Here is a 24,317-nt window from a genome sequence, read left to right as displayed (position 1 = left end):
ATGCATTTGTAAGGGCCAGGTCCAGAAGTATTTTATATGACTAGTCTCTTGGGCACATGAGGGAGAGAAAAGATTTACAATAAAGTTCTCGTTAAAATCATTATTCAATAATGATTTAGAAGGCATTGCAAGTGGGGCCCATGTTTTTCATATGTACGACATAGGGTTTCACTTAGAACTTGAAGAGAGGAAATATTCTTCAGCGAGTCCCGAGCTCAATGGGTATAATATAAAGGTTTAAACATTGGGTTTCACTCATACTCGGTGAGGCTGGAGTTACATTTCAACAAGCTCCCAAGTGAAACAAAAAGGGGCTCTGACAATGTGAAAATTGTGCCCTAATTTGCAAGGATGGAGGCATTTTTCAGCTGTTAGGGTTTACAACGCAGGTGAAAGACAACACAGTTTAGATCACTGTTTTGAGAGCCATACAGTGAGAAAACATGTTGAATTATAATACATCTACATCTATCAAAGCGTAAAAGGATAAGGTGTTGTAACTATAAGCGCCATGGGATATAAGCAAAATGGGGAGACATAGATAGGGCCCATGAACTGTTTGCGCCATGCCTCAAGGAGGTGTGGTCTTATGAACACGACATGGATCTGTTAAAAGGCTTTGGGCACTTCAAGCAAATGCTATCTGCTGGTGTGTAATTAAACACCACAACCTTTGTCGCCTCCTTGCCAGTGCCAACAAAGCACAGAGGGTCTATGTCAAATGTTGCAGTTGCAGCTGCCCTTGTGTGCGCGAAACGTGGAAGCACAAGGAAAATGCCTGGAAGAAATGTGTCTCATGGAACACCATGATTGTTGAATATGCACGAAATACATTTGTTGATGAGGCATTAGAAACTTTTTAGCAAATGCAATGGTTGGCGCAAAACCAAAGTTCACAACCTTTCTCAGCACAAAAACAAGGCATGTGAACTGTCTTTTTACACCTCAAAGAGACGTGGTCTCATGACAGTGATAGTTGCAGCATTTGCATAAAATGGATTTTTAAAAAGCATTAGAAAGTTTCAAGCAAAAGCATTTGGCAGGTATATCATCAAATTCCACGGCCTTCCCAGCATATTTCCACCTATACGCCAAAGGGGAGTTTTAAAACAGTGGGTTGATATTCATCAAAGCGTGAAGAATGAGGATTTTTATCAGACGATAAGGCTGGGAATGCTTTGGCAGAAATGTATGCAAAAATGGGGAACCGTAAACAAGGCTCGTGACTTGTTTCACGAATTGTCTTGTAAAGATGTCACCGCAGAAATGAAATACAATGATGGAGTTGATAAAACATTCAAGTTAATAGTGCATGCATCTTGGCATTATAAGTTGTGTTTGTATATGGATACTGTTGATGTGTCTTTTGTACACGACCAAACACAGAATAAAATACCTAAAGGTACCTTATCCTCTCTTGAATAAAGTTTCCCCGACTGCTGAAGATCTCGCCGAAGGATCAATCGAAGCAACTCCAAGGTTCTAATATGTAGGGTCTCTACGTGTGGATAAGCTCTTGCGGTATGATGTGATTTTGCTGGAATCACAAGGGGACTTACATTTGTTGACCTGAGCGTCTAATTTACTTTGGATATCACTAGAACATGAGTCTTCACTAATCCTTGATTTTTAAAGAAGGGAAAAAAGGACAATGGTTGGAGAGGAATCTAATTCTAACACTAAGAATGTAGGAGCAATGGATGACCTTTGATGAAACTCTAACTAAGTCTTGCTTTGACATGCTATGATCATCTGCACAAGGTTAGTGCGATCTTCTAAGGATAGCTTTATGATGTTCAGATCACCACTACAAGCATAGACACCGTCAGGTTGATGCATATCAATAAAGAAGCGATAATTGAAGTTAAGCTTAAGTTGAATGATTCCAGTTGACTACGCAAGGCAAGTTTGCAATCAACAAACCACTAGTAGTATGGGCATACAAATTTCTTACATTCATCTAATAACATGAAATTAAATTTGAGAAGTATAGAAACCATGCAAATTGTAGAATCGCCACATAGAATTCACCATTCCTTCAATGAAGTTTACGTGTCTTTTGCAACAATGTCTTGACAACAATCTTTGCCTTCTCTTTCTACTCTACTCTAAAATGCTATCTACTATTGAGCTACTAATTATTGATTGTCTCTCTAACTCCTAACTATTAACTATTCTCTGACTATGAACCTTTACAAATGAAGCCAGGGCTTTATATAGAGAGTCCCTTACAAATTGATGGCTCCGATTGACTTAGAATCAATGGCTAGGATTACAAGATAGAAACCCTAATTAGAGTTTGTTACAACAAACTCCTTTAGCCAATGAGAAAATTGCATTCAATGAGTGTGGACCAATAGGAAGCAAAGGTAGGTACACCAAAGTTAGTGCCATTCCCGATAAATTAGGTACATTGAATCTGGACATCCTGAGGTGGACCAATCCAACTGGAGGAAAAATGATAGGGATGCCACCTTGTCTGACGTTTGTATCTCGGTTGATCCTCCTCTGTCCTTTGACGCGATGAATGATGTACCTCCTTGACTCCCATGTGTTTGATGAGGCGGCCTCACTGTCAAGTTTTCTTTCCCTAGTAGCATATGGGTCTTTTGTGTGGTAGAATGGAGTCTTTTGAGGATAGCCTGGAACTCCTCGAACACTTGTAGCCTTCCAACACTTTAGAAGCATCTTGAGTCCTCCTCCATGCCTTTGGAACATCCTTGATGATGATGAGCTTAGAATAGGTCGTCCTTGTCCTAGCCTGATTTTCTTCCATCTGCAAAACAAACCAAAAGACGATTAAGCACACATGATATATTTATCCTGGTCATAGCACTTTTTACCTTAAATCATTAACAAAAAGGGATCAAAATGGAAATTGCTTTAGGATCCTCCCTAGGGACAGGCCCTATAAGAATTTCACTCTGGACCCTTTGGAAGGGTCAGGAGCAAAATTTGCTATTTTGCTCAATTTAGACCTCATTTCATCATTTCATAATCTTAGGCCTAGCCTTCAAACCTCTTCTCATCATGATCTCAAAATTAGCCCTTTTCCTAGCTCAAACAAGGTGAAAAATAGGAGTTTCAACGGATTTCACTCTGGACCCTCTAGAAGGGTCAGGAGCGAAATTCATGATTAAGACACAATTCCATCCCTTCCTTTCTCCAAATTGCTTCTCAAGGTAAGTATACATTAATCTTTGCCCCACCAATGCTTAGGAATTCACATTTTGGCCTTCATCATGAGCAAATTAGGTGATTTTGAGAATTTCGCTCTGGACCCTCTAGAAGGGTCAGGAGCAAAATCCAAGATTTACTTATTTTCCTTCACCTAGATTCATTCTTCATACCTTGCTTTCCTTTGACTCTCAACTTTGGATCCCCCTCTCACAAAGACAACACTTGTTTGACCTCAAAATGGCTTGAAAGGAGAAATTCGCTCAAAACCATGGCCAAGGACAGGACCTATCTAGGATTTCGCTCTGGACCCTTTGGAAGGGTCAGGGAGCAAAATTCAAGATTTAGCTCCAAAACCTTCATTTTTGGTGGTCACAAGCCATTCAAAGGCATGCTTAGGGGTATCTCCAAGCTCAATTCACCCTGATCCACACTTGGCTAGACACAAAATTGAGAGAAAAAGGAGATTTTAGGGATTTTGCTCTGGACCCTTTGGAAGGGTCAAGAGCGAAATTCACATTCTAGGCTTGACTCTTCATCTCTTGAACTCCAATCTCCATTGCAAAGTCAATATAAACCAATCCACCTTCAACCACGCCATAGAAACTACGGATTTGACCTTATCAAAGGGAAAAATAGGTGTTTTCAAGAATTTCGCTCTAGACCCTTTGGAAGGGTCAGGAGCGAAATTCATGATTTAGGACAAAGTCCTTCACTCCTTCACTTCTAACACTTCCTAAGGCAAAAACATGTCAATCCACTTCCAAATATGCACAAGGAACTAAGATATTGGTCTAAACAAGGAAGAAAATGAGGTTTATGGAGAATTTTGCTCTGGACCCTTTGGAAGGGTTAGGAGGGAAATTCCCAATCTTAGACAAAATCCTCATTTTTCAATGCTTTCATTCACTTCCTAAGGTAAGAACATGTCCATCTACCCCCACCATGTCCAAGGAACAAGGATGTTGGCCCAAACAAGGAAGATAATAGTGTTTATAGAGAGTTTCACTCTGGATGCTTTGGAGGGGTTAGAAGCGAAATTCACACTTTGGGTTGATTTCACACCTCTTCTCTCCTCAATTCACTTCAAACTTGATTTATCCAACCTCCTTTCACCATAATCAAGGCAATCCACCACCAAATTAGCTCAAAACAAGGTCCTTCTAGTGCTTAAGGCAAAATAGAGGGTCAAAATGAGGATTTCGCTCTAGACCCTTTGGAAGGGTCAGGAGCAAGATTCCTATCTTAGGTTGATTTTCACTATTCCATCACCTCAATCCACCTTTCAAAGGCAAGAGAACGTCAAAGTCCTTCAAATCATGCCTTAGGAGTCACAAATTTGGTCATATCAAAGAGAAAAATGGAGGATATGGAAATTTTGCTCTGGACCCTTTGGAAGGGTCGGAAGCAAAATTTTCATTTTAGGCTCATTTCTTACTTCCTTTCTCCTTTCCTTGGCTTGGATACAACTTGTTAGGCCTCCTTCCATCATCATCCAATTCAAATTGGCATTCTCTTCAAGATTTTGTGAAAAAATAGGGTCTTATATGAATTTTGCTTTGGACCCTTTGGAAGGGTCAGGAGCGAAATTCTTCCTTGGGCTCAAATCCTGACTTTATTTTCACATTTCTTCATCCAAACAAGTGAACTGCCTTCAATAATACCTGGGACATGGATTAGTTCATAGTTTTGGTCAATGTAGAGTGTCCTATAGAGGAATTCGCTCTGGACCCTTTGGAAGGGTCAAGAGCGAAATTCCTATTCTTGGCTCAATTTACCTTGAATTTGACTTGACTTTGCCCTAGACTCAACCCCTTGATGCATTTCTTTCATATCTTTGCAAATCAATCCAACCAACCAATGACTTAGGTGAAATCTTAGGTCCTTTTTGAAATTTCGCTCTGGACCCTTTGGAAGGGTCAAGAGCGAAATTGAAATTCGCTTTGGACCCTTTGGAAGGGTTATGAATGAAATTTGACATTTTAGCCTCTCCGTCAGGATTCATATATGGAATATAAGAGTGGTACCAAATGGAGACAAACTCTGAATACTAGAGATAAACAAGGGCCAGCCAGTGAGACGATGGGGGATAAGCTTCACTGTCGAGAGGGAAACAGCCTAGATCACCAGCTAAGGCCCCTAAATGATCGTTGAGTGATGAAGGAGGTAGGAGTGCAAAGACAGCCAAGAGGTTCGCCTAGAACCAGCGATCCTTGAAAGAGTGCGTAATAGCTTACTGCTCGAGCGCTCTTGCACCGAAGATGATTGGGACTAAGCGATCTGCCGAAGCTGTGGGATGTAATAAAAAATGCATCGGTAGGGGAGCGTTCCGCCTCTGAGGGAAGTGTCTGCGCAAGCAGATGTGGACGAAGCAGAAGCGAGAATGTCGGCTTGAGTAACACAAACATTGGTGAGAATCCAATGCCCCAAAAACCTAAGGATTCCTCCGCAAGGTTCGTCCACGAAGGGTGAGTCGGGGCCTAAGATGAGGCCGAAAGGCATAGTTGATGGACAACAGGTTAATATTCCTGTACTACCCTTTGTTGGTCCCGAGGGACGGAGTAGGCTAAGTTAGTCATCTTTCTAGTTTGCGGTTCAAGGTCAAAAGGTGACCCCAAAAAAGCGGGGTCAGAATAGGGTAGAGAAAATACCTCGAGCCAATGTCTAATGAATTCGGGAGGAAAGGGCATGATAGTGACGTGTATTTGTATAACGGGAGTATTAGTTACTCGTTCGCTCTATTCGGGGCATTTACCGTTAAGTAATTTGTATGAGTCATTCATGTTCCTTTCATGGACTTCCTCCATGATTCATATAGTTATAGAAGTACGGGGCTAGGATGCTTGGTGGTTAGGTGCAATCACCGCGCCAAGTGCTATGTTAACTCATGGTTTTGCTACTTTAGGTCTTCCAGATAAAATGCAGCAATCTGCAATGTTAGTACCCGCTTTACAATCTCATTGGTTAATGATGCATGTAAGTATGATATTGCTCAGTTATGCAACTCTTTTATGTGGATCCCTATCATCAATAGCTTTTTTGGTCATTACGTCCCAAATAAATCAAAAGATTTTTATTAATGTGAAGAATTCCTTTTTCTTCAATAAAAATGGGAATTCACACGACCAAGAAAAAAAGGAATTGAAGCATACTTTCGACCTTTCATTTATAAATTATCATAAATGGTTATTTACTAACCAATTAGACCAATTGAGTTATCGTGCCATTGGTCTAGGATTTTCCTTTTGTCGACATGAACCCATATCCGTATACCTCATCATAGTTGGGTCACAGTCAATACCTGCCTTTTTATGTTCGTTTAACACACGTGGAGGAACAAACCAAATAGCAAAACGCACGAGGTGCGGTATGACCACAAGTGGCTAGTGAGGATGCCCCTCACCTTCCTCCCTTACTAGTTCGAGTAAGCTGGTATGGGGCAGTTTGGGCTTACTTGTTGGGTAAACTCCCACCCAGTAGTGACAAGCAATGGCTGCTCTAGACAGGCAGGAGGACCCGTTAGGTTTTTAAATGGTGTTGAGAAGGAAGGATAGATCTCTCCTCCTTCCTTATTAGCTAAAAAAACTCTCGTTCCCAAAAGCCAATTCCAGCTGGTGGGCGCCCACTACCAACCAGAAGGGTAGGCGAGACCCGGAGCTAATGAAGAAGGCCCTACTCTGCTGGTCCTGGAAGAAAGGTCTTACCTTACCTGAGCTAGCTCTTCTTTCTTTCCTTGGCCACTTCTTTCTTTCCTGTGGATGGTGGTGTTGAAACGACTGAAGCAACAGAAACAACTGTCTCTCTTGGCTCTACTCTAGCTGCCTCCCTTGCTTCTCTAGCTACTACCTTTGCTTCTCCTACGACTGGTGCTGCTTACCTTGCTCCAGCTACCTTTGCCTCTCCTACCTTTGTCTCTGCTTCTGGGACCGCGTAACTAGCACCTAGCTCTGCTCTTGCCTATGCCTCTGTGTCCTATAATGCCTACGTTGGTGGATCTGGATCTTGACCTGGTGGTGGGTGCTACTAATCAACAGCATAATCTACTGAACTAACAACTGCTTCATCGACAACAAAAGAAACAACTGACTCTGCTTGATTTGGAAGGAATGCTAAGCAAGGTACTGGATAAGCTGGATGAGCTGGATATACTGCCGGTGTTGGATCACGCTCATGAAGGTCAGGCTCTTCCTCCCTATAACTAGGGTCAGAATCTAGCTCACGAATAGGCTATGCAATAAGCTCTGTCTTTGGTCCTTCCACCCTGCCTTTCTTTTGGTATTAGCCGCCCAGGTATTTGCAACTCATATCCGAGCGATGGGTGCCCAAAGAAACTATAGGCCCTGATGAACCCGTTTTTTTTCCAATTGACCGAAAAGTTTACCTAGCATCAGTGAATGACCGAACAGATCATCTAGTGGCATGGTTGAAGAACCGGGCTGACCTACCAATTTACTCAGTTGCCTGAGCGGATGAACCACCAGGAGTTGACTCAGTTGCTTTAGTAGATTCAGCAGTCACCAGCATGCCTCTACCTATGACCTGCGAATAAACCATCCCCGCCTAGCCGGTTATATTGCTTCAAACCCACCCCGGGTGGGTAGCATACTCCCTGGTTTACCACTCGGGTTGATGAAAAGCAAGAGAGACAAAGGCGGGTGCAGTCAAAGATCCAAAGCCTGGTGTAGGGAACAGGTCCAAGAACTAACTAGGTTGGTCTACGCTACCCATCCGGCCGATTCTAGTCCCAATCTAATAGCCTCCGGGTGCATATCTACTAGTAGTAAATGTTCTAGTCTCAGCGTTGCCGAGTGAAAGCAACAGGGGCAGGGTTCATCGGGTTGGGGAAACAACAGAGCAATTGGGGCCAGTAGGGTTCATCGGGGAACAGCAGCAGAGATAGTGGCTAGTAGGACAGGCAGAGAACATACGGAGGCAGGGGCTAAGGCAAAGGGCTAGGGCGGGTCGGTAAACATCTGCAGGATCCTTATTCTAGCAGGTTTATTAATTCACTGCAGTCAAGCCCTCAAATTCTATGGGACTGATTAATCAAGAGGTAGCTCGACCATATAATTGAGAGGGGGGGGCTCAAATAAGCTAGCCCTAATTGTAGGGCCATAGCCATAGCCATATAAATTGTAGGGGGTAGGGGTAGGGGCTTGCAATCTAAAATAGTGAGAGAATCGAGTATTAATCTAGCAGGCAATATAACCCCCCCACACATGCCCCCCACCCTGCTGCCCCACACACGCAAGATATAAATTAGTGCCGCCGGGGTCCCTACCATTTTATAGGCGTTGGGGAGGGAGAATTCGTTCACCAATTCATTATCTACCATACCCAAAATTCTATGGAATGTAGATATTACACATAGTAAAAAAAGAAAAAGAAAAATGACGAAAAAAAATTGGAACATCAATTTGAAACAGATGGTAAAAGTAGGAGTTCATTTTGGTCATGAGACCAGAAAATGGAATCCTAAAATGGCACCTTACATTTTTAAAGAACGTAAAGATAATCATATTATAAATTTAACTTACACCGCTTGTTTTTTATCAGAAGCCTGTGATTTTGTGTTTGATGGAGCAAAAAGAGGAAAACAATTTATGATAGTTGGTACAAAACATCAAACAGCTGATGCTGCTAAATTAGCTGCTTTAGCAGCTCGATGTCATTATGTAAATAAAATATGGCTCACGGTTATGTTAACTAATTGGTTTAATACAGAAGCAAGACTTGAAAAATTCAAAAATTTAACAAAAAAAAAAAATACGGGAGGATTTGATGGATTTACGAAAAAAGAAGCAGCAATACTCAAGAGAGAATTGAACAAATTGCAGGAAGATCTAGGGGGTATTAGATACATGACAAAATTGCCCGATATTGTAATAATTCTCGATCAAAAAGGAGAATATACTGCTATTCGGGAATGTAGAACTTTGGGTATTCCAACAATTTGCTTAGTTGATACAGATTGTGACCCAGATCTCGTGGATATCCCAATCCCAGCCAATGATGATGGTAGAGGACCAATCCCCCTGATCCTAAATAAATTAATTTTAGCAATTCGCGCGGGTAGAGAATTGTACTATAAAAAGTGAATTAAAAATAAAAAAGGAGAAGCTATATACTTTAAGTTATATTCCATATATATTGTCAAGATGTTTGAGAGTGGTTTCGGACCTCCAGGAGTTATAATGCAAAATCTAGTTTTTGGAGGATTCTTCAATTTTCCAGACAGTCAAATTTTAGGATTAGGATGACATTCCAGACAGCCAAATTTCAAGACATTTGAAGATCAGGATGACATTCCAGACTTGTCAAGGCGAATTCACTCTGCCCTTGATGTAAGGGATGGGACCTAGGAGGACATTATGCATTCAACCAAGGTTAGATTTAGCAACTTGAAGTGCGACCAGATAGTACACAAAAAACACCCTAGGAATGATCTAAATTACCCCTAATCACTCAATTGACCTGACCTCTTGAGTAGACCCACCTGACTCAAGCAGAGCCTGCTATCCTAATGAGGCCCCTGGCGACCCTCCAAATGCAAAAGGTCAATAGACAAGAACCTAGAAGATCAAGAAAACTAACCCTAGAAAGCAAAAGGTAGGGGTCCCCATTTGCAATGGGGCGATGTGTGAATACGTCACAACATGTACATATAACAGTGTCCAGGAATGCGGATCGACATATTTTTGCTGACCACGGAAGGATAGGGTTTCCTTCCATCACAGTTCCAACAAGACAAAGTGCCATTATATTTTTAAGTCACTTGATAATAGGGGAAATCTTGGCATAGCAAGGGAGATTTTTTAGGGACAGATAGTATTTATATCCCACTCATAATGGACTAAGGATGTTGTAGCTCCTTACTTATCACTGGAATTAATTCAATAGTAAATTTGCCAGTCATTGTGTCTGAAGAAATGAATACCTAAATTGTGAAGGTTAACTGAGCTCTTTTATGAATATTTACAAAATGGATGTGAAAACTCAAGGTGAAATGTTGAGTACTAAGTTTTCCTTGCCAACATAAAAGGTATCAAAGCTAACAATAGTATTTCAAATAATTAACAGTATCATTTCCAAACAGTGAATGGATATTTCTACAATACCACAATGTGTGTAAACGTGAAGGCAATCAAGGGTAGTATGCTTCAGTATAAGTATTTTCACCCATAAGTGAAATGTTCTTGAGAATGGTGTTTTTGAGGAAAGAACTTAGATAAACATTTTTTATTTGAGAATTTTCATTCACGGGAAAAATGGCCAAGGTAAATTAAGCAGGAAAAGGACAAATTCAGTTGCAAGTGCAAATAGAAAATGACAAATATTTGCAGCTGCAAGCAAGATAAAAGCGGGAATTACAATAAATGATTATCTTTACAAATTGGAAAGTACTGAAGCAATTTTACATTGCCAAGTGTCCCTTGGGAAATAAAACAAGAGGTGGAATGTTTTCAGTTAGAACAATGGGAAAGGTGCAGATCATAATATTGAAAAGGCAGGGTATTTTTTCAGTTGCAGGGAGATGAAAGAGGAGAGACAGGTGTTGTCAGCAGATCAGATTTGGGAAGAAGACATGTGGCAGCAATCAGACGAATCTGGAATTTTTTCCCTTTCGATATATTCTTCTTTTTTCTCATTTTCAAGGGTTCTGAAGTTGTCTTAAGTTTTTTGTATGTAGAAGCATTGCTGAATCTTAGAGTTAGGGATATGACTTGTTGATTGTAAATGGGTGGTTTCATGGGTAAATAATAACTAGTTTGGGCATTGGGTTGATAATATCACAAAATTGTCTCCATGATTGTACATTCAGTTTCATTTGAATGCAGTGCATTAAGGATGCCTTGAATTCATCTGTGTTAGTTGTTTCTTGCTTCCTTCTAAGGGAGGGATTAAATTGCTTTAAGCAACTTACAGTGATGTTGAGTGAACAATTTGGATCGGTAAGAAGAATTTTGTGATAACATGAGCAGATTTGTTGATGTCAGGCATTAACAAAATAAAATTTACTAGTTATATTGTGTTTACTAATGGGATTTTGTTTGCACTCTCTTGTTTGACTCCATGCGCTAGGATAAGCATTGATCTAAGCATGGCTTAATTAATTTTCAGAATACATTCATTATTCAAATCAATGTTACCTTTCATGTTTGTAGGAATAGAATAGGAGTAGGTTTTTTACTCTCTGATATGCATAAATGATATATAACCAGAATAGAGCCAATTCTGGATGAAGTTTTATGTATTCTAGCCAAACATGCTAAGAGTTATCGTTGAATGCAATATTTGTCTTAAATTGTGTTATATTCATAGATATTGCAAAGGGTCACCCCCTTAGGTCCTGCAGAGCCTGAAGTGTAGGGGAATTACTCATTTTTTGAGTAATTCTTGTCAATTGGCCAAGTCTGGTGTTAAATCTAGTCATTAAACCTGGCTAGTTTTTAGGTTTTAACATTTTGTTGATTTGGGAGCACACATATTCTTCATAAACTATAGACTATGATGCTGACTGAATTGTCCATGCATATGTTTGAGCTCTTCATGACCAATAACAGTGTGTTGGGTTGTTCAATGGCTCTTCCTTGTTGACTTCAATCGGTTTGTCATACTACAATAGTTCACTGACACCTAAAGACTCATAAATCACTTCCATACATTCTCCCAGCACTGTCTGTCTTCTCACTGTTTGGATTTAGGGATTCTTGGGGTTTAGAAATACTTTGACAGCATTTGAAATAAACTCCTATACTCCTTTGGGAAGAAAAAACAACATTCTACAGGTTCATGCATTCTATGAGAGGGGTTTAGGCTTTTCCTACACTGCTCAGGTATCTCTATAATAACCAGCCTCAAAAAAAAAAATTAAGCAATATGAAGCTTAACATAAACGTGCCCAATGATGATACACTACTGTCATAAGCACTGATATTGAAAAATAGCATTTATACAAAGTGCCAATATGAGTGCTTTGATAAAAGTTCACTCCAAAGAGTTGTTGAAACATAAACAAAATTATAAGATGCCCACAAGGAAATACCTTGAATGAATGATAGAGATAAGCTGGTACAGGTCTGCACACACTGGAAAAGAGCTACAGTGGGTCTGCTGCCCAGAATTTGCAGGTCAAAACAGCAATGGGAAAGCCTTCAATGTTTCAAACACCCTCCAAGCTTGTATAATACACCCCCCAAAGAAACCAATCAGCTCCACACACACCCAGCTCTACCAAACAGCCTCAAAATGGCAAAAAAATGACAATTACAAGTCTGATATACATTTCAGTCATACCCAACATTGATCTTGGTGCTGAAACAGGGGTCGCTAGCATTAAAATTTTGGAAAAGCTCCACATACACCCAGCACTAACAAACAGTCTCAAAATGGCAAAAAAAATGAAAATTACAGATCTGATATCCATTTCAGTCATACCCAGCAATGATCTTGGTGCTGAAACAGGGGCAGCTAGAATTAAAATTTTAGAAAAGTCTTATACCTCCATTTGTTCAGTGCCCAAACACCTGGAAATGATTGTCATGGTCTAGGCACCTCCAAGAATGGTGAAAAGACCCCAATAAACTAGGTGTTTCAACCTAGAAACCTCACGCCATGCCCTCCAAGAAGCCTGTACAGCAACAATGGAATTTGGTATGTCCTCCAGCACTGTGAATCTGCTCAATATCACCTTGTATGGCCAGAAAAAATACAAGAGAATTAGTGATTGACAAGACATAATATATGCAACCCTCGTACCTGCCAAAAAGTGTACAATCAGCCTTGGAAATGAATGGTACAGCCAGCAATGGTGCTTTCCAGTCACCCTGAAATGAATCATACAGCCAGCAATGGTGCTTTCCAATAACCCTCAACAACCCACATTCATCCCTTGCAAAAACTCTAATAATGGCTTCACCAAACCCTAGTAAATCTGTTACATCAGAACACTTCAAAAATCTTCATTTTGAAACCCCAAAACTTGAACTCAAACTGCACAATGGTGACTCCTGAATAAATCCACACCAGTCTAGCTAGGGATTATCTCTCAAATCCAAAACTAGAAATCTAATAAGGGTTTTCATCATCAGAAGATCATGGAAAAACTCACAGGTTCAATCTGACAATATAACAGTATAAGATATCTTCAGCATATGAGCAAATGAGACTCTCAACCTCCTTTTATAGCTTTGGAGGGAAAAAGAATAAAGCATTTTCCCACCCAAAGGCCTTTTTGAATATTAAAATGACTTTCATGTGCAAGTCCCCCTCACTTTTCCCTAGGTGTCCAATTTTGAGGGGACATAAAGCAACTTAATAAAATATAACACTTTAAAAAATAATTTACCATTAAACATTAGAAACTTAAATGTATATTTAATACTATACTCGAGTTGTAGAAAGCATTGCCAAGGCATCGGAATCCACTTCTGATAAAGCTTGATGTAACTAAAGTTGTGGGATGATGATAGGTGCCAACTCAAAGACTAACTAAAACTAGACGTATTCTTCAAGAAGTTTGGAGAACACCCCAAGAGTCCAAAAACGTTTCTGAAAACGTCAATGTGATCCATAACGCCAACTAAACTTGATGCCACAAATAAATACCAAGAAAAATTGAAGTTGTGCTCTCCAAGATCTTTGGAGTCCCCTTACCAATACCAATTAGCATATGGGAACTCAAGAAATAGGCTAATGATCACTAAATTGATTAAGCCCAAGAAGGGGACATTACAATCTCTTTAACTCTAAGTTACCGAATCGGAATCGGAATCGGAATCGGGTACGTGGGTACGGTACGCAGGTACGGCAAAAAAATTGAGGGAGCTGGGTACGTTTTGGGTACGTTGGTATAAAAAACATATAAAAATCATAAATATGTATATTAAAATTTAAATATATTAATTCTAAATTAAAAAAATATTTATATATATTAAAAATTACATATATTAAATATATACTTTATAAATTTAATATTATTTTAAACTTATAATTTTATTATATAACTATTAAGATATAGTTTTACGAACAATATACATATAATGTATAATAATTTTAAAATAAACTATTTTATATATTTCATTATTAAAAATTAAACATATTAATTATAAATTAATATTAAATATATCTTATAAAACTTATATTATTTTAAATTTGTAATCTAATTATATAACTACTAATATATAGGTTACGGGACAATATATTAAGATAATGTATAATACTTTTTAAAAATCTATTTTATATATTCCATTATTAACGATGACAGCATCCATAGATTCCATCGCCTGAGCAAACGAAGAAACTACTGCCGTCGCCCGAGCGTTGTGAGTTGTTGCCTGAACGTTGTGAGCCATGAGCCGTGAGCCGTTGTCGTGAGCCGAAGACAAACGAAGACAAGCGTTGCCGAAGACAAATCTAAAATGCATTTTCTATCTGCTCGTGCCGTCTTCTCTTTTTGTTTTAGGGTTTAAATAACCCATTTTCCTTCCGTGAAAGTAAACCTAGACGAATCCAAGACGAATCGTATCCGAATCCGAATCCAAGACAAATCCAAGATGAATTTGGGGGAAAACCTAGACGTACCGGTAACTTAGCTTTAACTCAATGTTTCAAAAAAAAGTACACAACTTTAAAGACTACATGCAGGCTCCTCGAATGTCTCTGCAATGTTTGAAGCTCCCAAAATAAATATCATAACTGGTGAAAACAAGGAATATAAATAAGTTACTGATTCGGGTACGGATACAGAATCGCGGAATTGGCAAAAAAGAATTTCCTTGGGTATGGGTACGGGTACATCCATACAAATGCAAGATGGGGAGGTCACCTTTTAAACAAAATGGTTGCTCAAATTCCTAAGTTACCGATTCGGGAACAGATTCAGGTACACAATCGTCAAATCGGGAAAAAAACAATTTAACTTTCCATACATAAATGATAAATGATAAATCATGCCAATGCCAATAAACATTCATATATCGTAAATGTAATGTCATATTCATAATTAGAAAAAAAGATAATATTCAAGTTTCAACTAATTCTAGTTTCAAAATGTGAAAATGTCATGACACGATAAAAATTCAAATTACAAGCCATCTATGGGATTTAAACTCCATATTCATCTTCATCTAAAGCATCCAACCTAAGCCCAAGGTCATCAATTGGTTCAAATTCAGCATCAATTGAACCACTATCAATTGGAATGCCACTCCCACTAGGCAAGACCCACAGAGGACCCAGCCGCCTAGGAGGAACCCAGGTGGAATCCACGGGGGACCAGGCTCGAACCAAGACCCGTAAGGAATCAGGACCCGATTCCAAGGCTGCAAAGGCGATTCCAGTAACTTAGGAATATAACCATGTAAAGCTTGCACCTGGACGCTTTTGAATATGTGGGTAGATGTGCACGAGTCCTTGAAACTTCACCTTCCTTCAATGTGCCATCAACCTCTTTACTAGCTCTGCAATGTTTCTTTGTTGTTGTTGAAATGGACCATTTGAATACCATGCTAGAAATGGTAAATTCCTTACTAGAATATTCAAATGCACATAGATATTGTAAGCTGTCATGAATTGCAAAAATGAAGATTCTAAACAAGCTACCAATGAATTCGCCAACGATGTTGCCAAGTGGAAGATACATCTCCTACAACCTAATATTTTTGTGATTTACCACCAAACTCACAAAATACGGACCAAATCAAATGAGATGTAGACCAAAGATTGACTTGTGTCCTACCCGGGCATTCCAAAACTATTGATGTTCAAATTCGTAGCTGTGTGCAAACCTACATCAACATAGGAAGTTTTGCAAGTGCACAACAACCTCCAAGATTTTAGAACTTGACTCTTTGTAGGATTTTTAAATTCAGTTTGTACTTGCAAGAAAAAAAAAACTTGAAATAAATCCTAACTAACAAGGTAAATTGCTGATCATCAAACCTTCTATTTATATATGGCTCAATGTGGACAGAATTTGAAATTGGCAAGCTAGAAAAGCACAAATGCAATAATGAAAAGCAATTATGGCATAATCACTAAATCGCATTAGGTTTGTGTTTGGATTGAAACCAATGTAAATAGATATTGCAAAGATAACATATTGTAGCAATGAGATAACAAAAAAGACTCTTCAAAACACAATATTCAGAAATACCCACAACCAAAATTAGTTGAAATTAGATATTAGAATTTTGTTTACAATACAAGCATACCCAATAATTCTAGAAATGCATGTCTGATTTTAAATTAAAATCTGCAAAGTGGAATCAATAAACTTGGAAGCGACTCCTCAAAATCTTCTCCACAAGCCACATCTTGGATATCTCTAAGTAGGAAGGCCCTAGACATATCCAAAACAGCAGTAAACCCTCTCCAAAACTAATCCACCACTCTCCACTACTCCCACACCACCTCCCAGCTTGTATGGCCAGCAAGGAAATTGGTACGACTGGGAAAAAGAAGCAAATGAACAATAAAATCTTCAATAACCTCTACTCCTCTTTCCCTTAGAAAATTGCACTTTCAAATCCTCTGAAGAAACCAACAAATAAATCTCAGATGAAGCCCGAATGTGATTCCTAACTGAAACCACCAATCAATCTTCCAGGTTAGATCTTTCACCAACGAAGATGTTCTCTACAAGGGTTTTTGTCCTCACAAAGCCATAGGATGAACAAGTTCAATCCAGCAAAGTTCTGTTTTCAGTATTAGGTCCATACATAATGAAAGATGAGCTCTAAAACCCAATATATGCTCCTCCAAAAACCTACGCCCTTTTTTGGGTTTCGCACCTTTTAATTTAATTTAATAGTACCTTATGAATCCCAACATTGGTGCCCACTTCTAAAAGAACATTTCATTTAATATTTGAAAAGGCTCCTTATATCACCTTGGTCGCCCACTTAGTCATTTTAATAAATTAAATAACATTAAAGTTAAATATTTAATTTAACGCTAATACTTTTAACGTTATTTAAAACAATCTCTCTAGACCACATTAACTGCCAAGATATTATCATGAAATGCATTTACCAACATTCCAAACATAGAAATGCTGCCAACTGACCAAGTCGGTGACCAACCTATCACTTACTAAAAATAGTAAATATGGACAAACCGTCTGAATTCTCTCCAGATTAGGTCATAATGCAAATCATAACCGACTGAGCTCAATACAACACTTGACATTGCCAAATAAACTGGATTGAACAGTCACCTTGAGTCCCCTAACCCTAACTCATTGGCCTATGGGAACCAATTGAATAGGCTAACGGTCACCAAGCTGATAGTGCTTCGGTAGAGGACATTATAGTTTGATAATTCTAACTTAATGAATAAAAGTTACATATACAAAAATGAGAAGAAAGGATCACAAAAGCACAATAAAACAAACATTCTAATTCATTTAACAAAGATAAATTATAACTTAATGTGAAAAACCAATATGCGTACTCACAATATTGTTTTAAAGCACAATGATTACAGAATGTTGGCTTCAAAGGCCTATGATTACAAACTGGCAAAGCTTTCCCAATTTTCCCACGTGCATTTCACCCTTCTTGTCCTCCTTAATGTTTTAAAAATATCATTTTGAATGATTTTGAAAAAGGTTCTTTTCAGGAGTGAGAAGGAAAAACTTATGTCTTATTTTTGCCTAGCCCCACATACTAAGCTGGAGTCAAAATAACCAATGGTGCACCATTTAATTTAAAGTAACTTTGCAATTCCAATATGCAATGAGGTTCAGATGGTTCCAGTGTACGAACCAATGGCACAATGTTTAGCAAAATCATTTCCAACGAGATCAACATTATGCACCAGCCATTGGATTAAGACTTCAATCCAACAGTCTAAATATTGCTGGGTGTTTGAAATTAGATGCTTTATTTTCTTGCTTCCTCTACTTCGTCCCAGGTTGACCTGCATTTGTTAGCTTTGTTTTCTTTCTGTCAAGCACAATACATCATATCTAGATTTTCTTTATAGCTAGATCATATCAGTTTTGCACAAGTTAGGAATATCACAAGCACTTTGAATTGTACCGTGCGATGTATTATGCTGCCTTTTTGATAGGTGTTGTTCTTTGTATGGCCTGAGCGATTTCTTTATCACTTGTGCGAAATGGCTGCTAGCTTTTGTAATGGGAGATGCCATCTTTCAACAATTGTGCTAGCTTTGACCTTGAACCATCCACTTTCCTAAGTGTGGCTGCCATGTATCATTCTCCCACAATTAAATTTTTTAATCAAAATTTAATAAATAGATTGCAAAGAAAGAGCACTATATTTACTCTGCCAGAATGTTGTCAGATTGAAGAGAGAAGTTGCTGTTTTGACACACTTATCATTTGAGATTAATACAATTTTTTTTTCTTTGGCGGTGAGGTTTCTGACCCAAGAGGATTTTCCCCATATCTATCAATGTTCCTTTGGTCTGCATTTTTTTGCTGCTCTTATTATTTCCATTTCATATTTCATTGGTAAGTGTTAAAAGTTTTTTGTGTGCCATTTACCTGTTTTCTCAACAAGATTAAGAATATGTATGACACTTCTGACCTAAACAAACCCACTCATAAATATGCTGTAAATGATTATACAAGTATTTCGGATTGACAAAAAATCAAGTTTTTGAAAGCTTCTTGCATCACATGGCAGATGGATAAGCATGCTGGGAAATATCATAAACTGAGATTTATTGCAATTTCTTTCTTTTGGAAATGAAGATATATCTCTACTTTTCTAAAAAATCACTTCCTTTTGCACCTAGAAATGCTTGACAATTTTAGGACTGGCTTAGCTGAGCATATTACACCTGGAATTGAGTCTAATAACAAAAATTTAAAATTATACTCTTTGCAAATTAATGCAAAAGAAGTGATGCTAGCTCTGCTTGACTTTGTGGGGGAGAGAATCTCTCGAACAGCATCTCATGGTAACTATTTGTTTTGTTGAGATTAATACAAAATCTATGCTATGTCTCCAGTAATAGAGATATGAGAATCCAATTGAACAACTCTAGGTCACAGAACCTCAAACTTGATCACGAAATCCATATGCTATCTATAATTGCATAATAGAAACTTCAATTGTAGATAAAGAATCATAAACAAGAAACAACATACAAGTTGCCAGGCATCAACTGTCTTCATTTCCGGTCCTTGAGATAGCTTCATGTTTTCCTTTAGAAATATACTGAATAAAGAATTTGAAAACCCAAAAAATTAGCAATGCAATGGAAAAGAGTAGTTCAAAATTAAATCAAATTTTCATGTGTTCTAGTTCATAATTTTTTGATAAAAAAACAATTTCAGAACGTATTGCATTTAGGTTTATTGCTATGCAAGCTAATTAAGGGAAAAGAATATGTCTATGCTAAGTCCAGGTTGACATTGATTGCATGCATCTCACAACTAATATAAGTGTTTGCTATGGAAGCATTAGAACTTTCAAGACTGCCTGCTTTCAGTAAACTATGACATAAATTACAGCAAATGATAAAATAACATACTGTTTAAGAATTTGATGATAATGATTGAGGTTTAACAGCATGAAGATGAAAGCAACCACTCTTTGCTGCAGTGGTACATGCCATCATTTTAGTTAAATACTGAATTGCAAGGCATACAAATGTTGCTCATCTCATGCAAGGTTAGTGATTGTAAAATTCCATAATCAGTTAAAAGTTAAAGGTAATCAATTATCCCTTTTGTAATGCATTAAGTTTAACTCGAAGTTGCCGGTTCGGGTTCAAGAACCCGGTATGCTGGTACAGCAAAATTTTGGAAAGGGGTTTGGGTTCGTTAGTACAAAAACAATGTAAAAATTATATATATATGCAGCCTAGAAGCATGAATTAAGATTAGAATCTCACATAGCATCATATAAACGACAAAACCAACATAAACTTGTAATCATAGCATCATATACATCAAGTTCAATATCAAAATGACAAGTATCATTGTTTCAACAATAGGAACTATAGTTTTAATTTTGAAAGTTTAATCATCAAATGGATTCTCTAATTCATCATCTTCATTCTCATCCTCCTCATCATTGACATTGACATTAGATGAACCAATACCAATGCCACTTGCACTATAAATTTGCTCGCTATCTGAGTCATCAAATGCAACAAGCTGAGAAGCAGAAGCATCCAAATCAGTATGCTCTAGTTCTATATCCCACGTCTTCATCTCCCCTTGCTTGTAGTCATGTTGCTTGTGTAAAAGAAGACGTAGGTTGGAATGCACATATACCAAATTCTCCGCTCTTTTTGATTGCAATCTATTGTGCTTTATTGAGGGGATGAAAGAGCATGTGCTCCAATTTCTTTCTGATGCAGATGAGCTAGCAACCTATGAAGACGAAGTAAACAATTAAAGATGAAAATTTATAAAATTAAAAATTAAGCAACCTATGAAGACAAAGTAAACTATAAATAAAACTTACTTGTGATAAATTTTAATTAATTAAACTTACTTCTAGTAAAACATTGACTGTAAGGAAGTATTCAAGGGCCCGAAGGAATGGCTGGAGCGGATGGCTGCCTAGGTGTGCGTTGGTCTGGCTAGGGCTGTGAGGCCTTAGAAGACCATTTTGTTCGCTGCTTTGGCTACAGACGTTGGCGTGGGGGGTACGTTTTTTATGCGCAGGGGTGTTGGGTGCGGAGATTGCTATATCAGTGGGGGGTGCGTGGACTGGGTGTGTGGGTTTGGCTTTGGTGGGGCTTTGGCTGGTTGTTTCTGGTGCTTGCAAGTTGCAGAAGGCTCTTGCTTGCTGTGGGCCACGACAACTAGTGTTTTCATTGTTCTGCGCTTCTCTTTAGTGTTTCGGGTTGTTTGCTTTTGTGGGATTTTTTCTCTAAGAGGCCTTGCATGGTGGTTCTCCAGTTACTCAGACTCTCCCTTTCAAGGATGTTGTAATTCGAGGGATTTCTTCTCCCATGGTTCAAGAAAATTCAATCCCTAGAATGGGTAAGCCTGGTTTCAAGGGGACTTCTTCTCAAAATGATGGTTTTCGACCTCAAAAAGGGAATGGTTGTCTTCCTAGGAGTGAGCAAAGGCCTATGTTTGTGATTCCACCGGACATAGTGGAGGAGAATGTTAATTATCTTTCTAATCATGCCTTAATTTGCAAGTTAATGGGTATTTGCCTTTTTTGGAGTCATGGGCACGACATACTTGGAATCCCAAGGGAGATATGGAGGTTTTGTTTGCTGCCAACAACTATTTCCTAGTGGTTTTCTCAAGCATCTTTGATAGAAACAAGGCCTTTGAAGGTGGTCCGTACTTTTATAATCAAGTAGGGCTTTTCATTAAGCCATGGCATGTTGGCTTCAATCCATCTGAGGAGCTTCCATCTAGAGTTCCTGTTTGGGTGTGTCTCCCTTGGTTCCCATTGGAGTTTTGGAGATGAGATATTTTTCACTCGGTGGTGCTATTGCTCGGCAAACCAATGGGTCCATTGCAGCAAACTATGGATAAAAAGGTAATCACTTATGCCCGTGTTTGCATTGAAGTTGATTTGAGCAAACCTTTACTAGATTCAAATGAAATTCGAGTTGGATCCTCCTCTTGGAAACAACAAATTGATTATGAAACCCTTCCCTTCCGATGTCGAGTTTGTCATGAATATGGCCACTTGCAACATATGTGTCCAAAATCTAGCCGTGCAAGAAATCTAAGCAATGAATCATCTCGCCCACCACCTAAGCAAGATAAAGGGAAATCTCCAATGGTGGAAGACAAGGAGGGATGTATATTTCAATTAATGCCCGCAATAAGGGTAGCGGACAAAAGAGAACTCTACAGGATAGGCAGATTGATGTGGTCTCTAACAAATTTGATTCTTTGGAGGACCTAGATCAGTTTGATGAAGTTCTTGGAGGGCTGCCTTTTGGTCAAGAACTTATGAACACAGATCAAGTAGGTGGAGTGGAGGATAGCATCATCCCAAATGTTGCTCAGGTTGGAGGTACTGAGGTCCATATGGATACTAAAACTCCCGTGCTTACTTCTGGGGTTCCAGAAACTTCTTGTTGCATGGTGGGGGAGGGATGCACCAAGGTAGCCAATGCTATGGTTGTTCTGGAAAAAAACCCTCGGGCTGTTAGTAAGAGTAAGGAAATCCCTCCTGCTCTTGGGCTTCAGCAAAAAACCCTCAAGAAAACTGCTCCAAAGAAGCCTCTTAAGGTGGCCAAGAAGAAGGATCACGAGAAAGTGAAATTAATTGGTGAGACATTGGTTGAGTCTGGTTCAATAAAAACCATTGATTCCCATTTCTCTCCATCCCAAAAATCATAGTTCTTTCTTGGAATGTGAAGGGTATGAATAGCATCCCTAGACAAAAGGCTATTCGGGATTTGATTCGTATGCATTCTCCTAATATTGTTTTTATTCAAGAGACTAAGCTTTCAGCTGAAGGTATGTTGAGTTTAGTGCCTGAAATTTGGTCTAGAGGTCAAGGTCAGTGCATTCGAGCTCTTGGCAGTTCTGGTGGTGTGGCTTGTCTTTGGGACCCTCGAAAGGTGGTCCCTTTGTAGTGGATCTCAACTAGATGTTTGATGTCTCTGGCTGCCTCAAGTATGGAAACTAGTGAGGTTGTTTATCTCACCAATGTATATGCTCCTATTGATCTCTCAAGAAAATCCCTTCTTTGCTCTCAAATCAGAATGGTTAGATCTCTTGCTCCATATCTCCCATGGATTCTGGCAAGGGATTTCAATGTTGTTGCTAGTCAGGAGGAAAAAGAGGAGGTGTCAATAGACTGGATCGATCCGTCAAGTTGCAAAGAGATAATATTGATCTTTTCAACTTAGTGGACATAAAACCCTCTAATGGTTTGTTTACTAGGAATACTAGAAGATGGGGTGTTGAGGCTATTTTTGTAAGAACCCACACCTGGTGGACTCTAACCAACCACAATTTTCTGCCTTTGTTTGATTTTTCAATGTTTTCAGTGTTTGGGTTTTGCTTGAGTTTTCAATGATGTTTCACCAAGGAATAAAGAAAGTGCAAATAACATATGCCAATGATCAAATATGATTGGTATGCTGATAGTACTATGAAGGTTGGAAAACAAATCCATAATATCCTTTACAAGGAACAAGTGACTTTAATACAGATTTGTCTTTTACATTTCATGAAATTATGAGTTCATACCGGAAGTATGCAAATCTGAACCCTTAACAACAATGACTGGAACAACAATTATTTCATGGATTTTTTGAGTGAAGGCATGACTGTCACAAACTAGATTAACCTAGAATTTGAACAGCATTTAAAAGACTCAGTCTAGAACATTATTCACACACAGCCATGGTAAGATAGCACCCAGAAATGTACACAGCAGTAATTCTGGACTTATTTCAGTCAATAATAGGCATGGTAACAAAAGGTAAATACCAGTTTATGATCTCCAACTGTGATTATGTGGTAACAACATATTATAATTGCAGAATAAAAGATTTCTGATGATATTTAGAAGCTACAACAGGTCAGAAATAAGCTACAGAATGTCTGAAACAGAGCGTCCATAACATGATCAAACTGGTCTTCAACCTTGCATTCATTCTGATTAGTAATAATGGCACTAATTCGATAGTATGATATCCTTAGAACTTACACAACAATCATTGAACATTTACTAAATTGATTACAAGTCTGAAACAAATTAAAGTAAGCAAACAGAGTGCATTGAGAACCTGATTTAATCCGCTAGGACTGGAGAATAACACCCAGAACTCCAATGCAGGTCAGAAAAGAGACTTTACATGGGAAAGAGTAAAACCAAGCATCTCACTGTAACAATCACTGTAGCGATTTTAGTATTCACGTATCACTGTAGCGTTTCACTATTCACGAGTTACTGTAGCACAGCACTATTCACGCGGGTACTATTCACGCGAGTACTGTAGCAGTGGATGAAAAAACTTGCAATCTGCTCTTAAAACCTTGAATAATTTGTTGATAATCTCTCCCAACAAGAATGATATAACTCCATGTGCCAAAGAAGGATGATTCACAACCAACTATAAATGTTCTTCAACAATAAACTTCAAACCCTTGTAGAAAACTTCACCAATTTGCACAAATGAAAGAACTGAAGTATTCTTTCCCACAACTGCAATAATTCAGGTGT

At 38.6% G+C, this 24,317-nt stretch overlaps 1 protein-coding gene across 3 annotated transcripts in view; it reads right to left on the bottom strand.

Annotated features, from left to right (window-relative positions):
- The window catches only part of LOC131048312 (uncharacterized), a 176,815-nt gene that overhangs the window by 19,711 nt on the left and 132,787 nt on the right, over nucleotides 1–24,317 (bottom strand). For all 3 annotated transcript variants that reach the window (XM_057982220.2, XM_057982218.1, XM_057982219.1), the window contains exon 8: nucleotides 19,301–19,370. In XM_057982220.2, coding sequence (XP_057838203.1) covers nucleotides 19,301–19,370 — 70 coding nt within the window. The remainder of the gene's footprint in view (nucleotides 1–19,300; nucleotides 19,371–24,317) is intronic.

Source organism: Cryptomeria japonica, chromosome 3, assembly GCF_030272615.1.
Source record: "Cryptomeria japonica chromosome 3, Sugi_1.0, whole genome shotgun sequence".
NCBI classification, from domain to species: Eukaryota; Viridiplantae; Streptophyta; class Pinopsida; order Cupressales; family Cupressaceae; genus Cryptomeria; species Cryptomeria japonica.
Note: the sequence above shows the minus strand (reverse complement) of the source record. Positions and strands in the feature narration are given on the sequence as shown.